Below are 5,030 nucleotides of genomic sequence, written 5' to 3' on the forward strand. Positions count from 1 at the left end.
TGCTGTGATAAATGGAACCCTGAATTCTGCTGTGTACCAAAATATCCTGAAGGAGAATGTCCGGCCATCCGTTTGTGATCTCAAGCTGAAGCGAACTTGGGTTCTGCAGCAGGACAATGATCCAAAGCACACCAGCAAGTCCACTTCTGAATGGCTGAAGAAAAACAAAATGAAGACTTTGGAGTGGCCTAGTCAAAGTCCTGACCTGAATCCAATTGAGATGCTGTGGCATGACCTTAAAAAGGCAGTTCATGCCCGAAAACCCTCCAATGTGGCTGACTTACAACACTTCTGCAAAGATGAGTGGGCCAAAATTCCTCCACAGCGCTGTAAAAGACTCATGGCAAGTTATCGAAAACGCTTGATTGCAGTTGTTGCTGCTAAGGGTGGCCCAACCAGTTATTAGGTTTAGGGGGCAAACACTTGTTCACACAGGGATCTATAGTTTTGGATTTTGTTTTCCCTTAATAATAAAAACCTTCATTTAAAAACTGCATGATGTGTTTACTTGTGTTATCTTTGACTAATATATAAATTTGTTTGACGATCTGAAACATTACAGTGTGACAAACATGCAAAAAGATAAGAAATCAGTAAGGGGGCAAACACTTTTTCACACCACTGTATATCTGTGGATGTCATCATAACTGACCTCAGGTTGCTTGATGGGATCAAAAACATAGGACTCTTTTAAGCCTACAATGTTCAGTTCTCTGGTGTACCTGTCTTCCTCTGGTGGCAAGAGTAACACTTGGGATTCATCCAGGTACTTGTCTGGAAAAGGTACAATGTGTGCTGCCAGACATTCTCAAAGGATAACAACCTTTTTATTTATTATAATTTTAGAGCTGCAGAAACAGCCAAACCTGGAAATCTGGAAGGCTGACATCATGACAAGCTGTACAAAGGATACATTTGGCCCTTTGGTGTTGGTCTAAAAATACACAATTTACAAGGGGATGTATGAACAGCAAGCTGTGTATTACCGTAATGTTTTCCCTGCTTAACCCTGTCTCACCATGTCTGCATGCCTGGTGACATTTCTAAAGTGTTGACGTTGCATCCTATTTATTGAAAGCAGGGTTTAGCTATAGAGAAGGGGTAGAAACATGGCGAAAATAGAAATAGATTCTAGATTCTATTTATGGCTCTGCTGCGACCTTGTACCTGCAGATAACTGCATGGTACCTAAGCACGATTTAAAGATCTGCACTGGCAAGATGTCTGCTTTTGCCAAAGGCTGTTCTCCTCAGGAAGAAAAATGAAGAGACAAGTCAAGCCTGTACAGGAAGGAGGAGAAAGCTGTATGTAACATTAGAGACCAACTGAGAATTACATGCAATGTGGGAGAGGTAGACGTACGGGTAAAGAGAAACAGGAAAAAACATGACAATTAGGCAATTATCTCAAAGTAACTTGATATTCAAGGAGAGATGTCTGTAGTCATAGTAACCCTTCCAGGAATTTAGCCAGTTAGTGGTCAGCTCTGAAAAGATGTTGCAGAGCATGAAATCCTGTGTGAGAGAGAAAAAGTGTGTGTGTGTGTTACATTGTGTGGACAGTTTTTTTCAATACCATCACCGTGATGACATTTTGGCATTGTGAGGACAATTTATAGTTTCTTATAGTAAGGGACATCTGTGTGTGTGTGTGTGTGTGTGTGTGTTCGTGTGTAGCAGAAATTGTCCAAATATGTGAAACAAATTAAACAGCTATTTGGTCAAATAAGAAAAAAACTAAACTTTGAGGAAGGAAGAAAGTTAGGTCAGTGCATAATGAGGATGAACTGTGCCAGTTTATACTTTAAGTAGAGTATAATGTGGAAAAACTAATAAATTAAATAAACTAAATCACACCTACCAGACAGTTATATAGTCATATATGGGTTCAGTGCTCAGGACAGTGAAGTTGATGTAAATCCCATGTCCAGGAGGAACTCTAACACTCCACACACAGTCCTGGAAGTTGGGGTATTCTTCAGGATGACCAGGTGAGTAAATGGTCCCATTTAATGATGTGATGTTCCCACCACAGAGAGCTGGGAGACAGAATCACCCTTAATAAATTACCAGCAAATTACTATTACCATTGTGAAGCTTTAGTAATTGTCGGGATATGTCTGGATGGCTCAAAGAGGACATGTCTATATAAATCATGTAAGGATCACTGGATGTACCCTAATGCCCTTAATAAATTATCATTACAGTTTTATTTCAGTTTTGCAGCTGAGGTACTCTGAAGTAACATGTTGCTCCTCAGTGCTGTAGTCCGACCACTGCTGAGAGCAATAAAACTAAACATTGACAGTTTACCAAATTAAGGGTCCTTGGACAAGTGTTAACATGTCTAGTCTTAAATAATAATAATAATAATAATAATAATAATAATAGATTATAAAGTTGGAATAACACATTCAATATAATTTCACCTCCACAATTAGCTGGAAATATATGACAACAACATATCTGGTAACTTTGATTTATTGTATAGTTTTCTTCACTGATTCAGTGTATTGAAGATTTTTTTTTCTATTAAATTACGAATTGTACATTCTTTTAATTGGAAAATGAACTTTAAATGGACTTACATGCAGCCAAATGGTGTGAGTTGGGTGTGTCTATGAAGGACTGTATGTACAGGCCACATTGTTACTTCAGTCTGCATTTATTGAGCCATTCATGGCATTTAGTAATCATTCATGTTAATGTAAAATGTTAAGATAATCTATCCACCATGTGGCATTTTCATAATGCTTAAGCTAGCTGAGGTGTTACAATCAGGTAAACTGTTAGTTTTGGACATTATGCAATCTTGCTTTTAGGTGTAATAGCATTATGGGGACACTGAGCTGCCTTTGCGGAGGTTTGCTCTCTCTGGGTGTTTTAATAATAGAATTATAATTTGTCAGAGTCAGAAAAGCAATAATGTGAAACATTATTACCAGTATTAACAGCTGCAATCACATCATCAAAATGGTACAAAAATGGATTTACAAGTCAGGGTGCTCTCAGGATGACCAGAGGAGTACACTGCCTCTCTAAAACTCCTCTTTGAACTGAAAGACTGTCTGAATTACCTTCACATCGTGGTAGCGGGTGGTTCCAGTTCCGGCTGATTCCATGTAAACATGTAAGTGAAGCCTCTCCAATCAGAGAATATCCAGGCAGACATTCAAACGACACTGTCATCCCAACACTAAAATCTGTGCCAATCACAATGCCGTTTCGAAATGGCCGAGGGTCTGGACAACTCTGGAGCTGGTAGGCTGGAGAGATGATTAACAAATACCAAATTAGTTAAGGAAAATCAGTTTAAACATCCTGCTTATGGACTCCACTCCACACTAACCAAGTTTAAAATTAAGGTTACTAACATCTTGACAAGGGTATCATGCACCAAAGAAGCTTGTATTTTTTCTTTAGGTGTTGCCAGAAACCTCTCTCAAACTGACAGTCTGCCATTTAAACATCAGCAAGTGACTTATCACAGCCAGAGTTACAAGAGTCAGTGCTTGGCATGACTGAGGACATGTAACTGAGAAAGACAAACATATAAGAGTGCTAGTGTTCATATTTGGAAACACTTTGGCAGTGCTACTGGATGAGATAAATGGGGTTATTAATCAGTCACTGTAATTTGCACATTAACGGTATTAGCCTTAACAAATTTAGCCTGTCTAAAAGATTTGTCATAACAAATATGAGACAGCTCAAAACGTTTTAGTACCAGGTAGAATAAATATAAACCTCGTTGAATCACTAAAATTAATCTAAAAATGAGGATCTGCATGTGCCCTGACATTTTGGCAAGTGTCTTAGAAATCAAGAAACATTTTATTATTTTATTAACAAAAAAAGATCATTTTGATGTTGGTCACTCCTGAGAAATGAGGCTGCAGTTGTTTAGATCTAATAGCATTGGCAGTTTTTAGCACTTGTTTTCTTTGCTTAGCAAATTCATGTAGACAAGATTTTGGAGAGGAACTGTAAAAATCACATTTACCTTGATATGTTATGTGGAACCCTGGTTTGTTTTGTGAATAGTCACTGTGGAAAAAAAAGCTGGTCTGGTGGGTGGTGCTGAACAGAGGCTTGGGGATGACTGGACCACTGAATCGGTCAATGACGGAGCCAGTCTCCAGCGTTCCACTGCGGATCTCTAGGTAATCATGGATCGCTTCAGTGGAGAAGTTCAGGAACTGGAGATGGATACCTGAAAAAAGGAACAATTTAGAACATTTACAGCAATCAACAAAGCCTGAATGGCCAGGAATAAAGCCTGTGTGTTGACTGATATGCATTTGTAGTGTTGGGAAAGCTACTTTGAAAAGCACAACTTTGCAAGCTACCAAATATTTCACACTGGATGAAGTTGAACACAATTACAGTATTTGGACACAAACTGCTTGACCTCCTCCACATACAGTATTTGAACTGGACACAAACTGCTTGACCTCCTCCACTCTGGATGGCGCCTCAGGTCACTGTACACCACAACAACCAGACACAAGGACAGTTTCCTCCCCCGGGCTGTCGCTCCGATGAACAGTTAATCCAGGGGTGTCAAACTCAATCGCACTCAAAGCACACTTTAGGTCGCAGGCCGAGCAGGATAAACATTTATTGAACAGACTAAAACTAAACTTTTTTTTTAACGTAAATATGAATCAAAACAGACATTATTCCAAAATAAATAAACTTAAACTTAAAATAACTAAAAAAAATTTGCTTTCCAAAAAAAAAAACTCGTCAAAATTATACAAATTCAAAACATGAACATACTGCAAAAAAAAACATGAAAATATAAATTTAAAAAGTGCTTTTAAGTAAAAGTTAAAATAATAATTCAAAACATTCAATTTTCTTTGCTCTTATGCCAGCTGGATGCTTGGCATCTGTTCTTGGCATCAAGTTCATTTATGTTTGGTATAAGGTTCTGTGTTGTGAAGATTCTCAGGATGGACTGCAGTTGTTCATCAGTGAGACGACTCCTGCGTAATGTTCAACAGACGCGTGATTGATCTGACGTAA

At 38.4% G+C, this 5,030-nt stretch overlaps 1 protein-coding gene across 1 annotated transcript in view; it reads right to left on the reverse strand.

Moving 5' to 3' along the window:
* Window positions 1–5,030, reverse strand: part of LOC109958800 (CUB and sushi domain-containing protein 3-like) — a 314,581-nt gene that overhangs the window by 42,288 nt on the left and 267,263 nt on the right. Inside the window, exons 43-45 of the mRNA XM_020597718.1 lie at window positions 4,003–4,212; window positions 3,077–3,265; window positions 1,861–2,038 (exon numbers count right to left, since the gene is read on the reverse strand). Coding sequence (XP_020453374.1) covers window positions 1,861–2,038; window positions 3,077–3,265; window positions 4,003–4,212 — 577 coding nt within the window. The remainder of the gene's footprint in view (window positions 1–1,860; window positions 2,039–3,076; window positions 3,266–4,002; window positions 4,213–5,030) is intronic.

The sequence above is a fragment of the Monopterus albus genome, unplaced genomic scaffold (genome assembly GCF_001952655.1).
Source record: "Monopterus albus unplaced genomic scaffold, M_albus_1.0 scaffold34.1, whole genome shotgun sequence".
Lineage (NCBI taxonomy): Eukaryota > Metazoa > Chordata > Actinopteri > Synbranchiformes > Synbranchidae > Monopterus > Monopterus albus.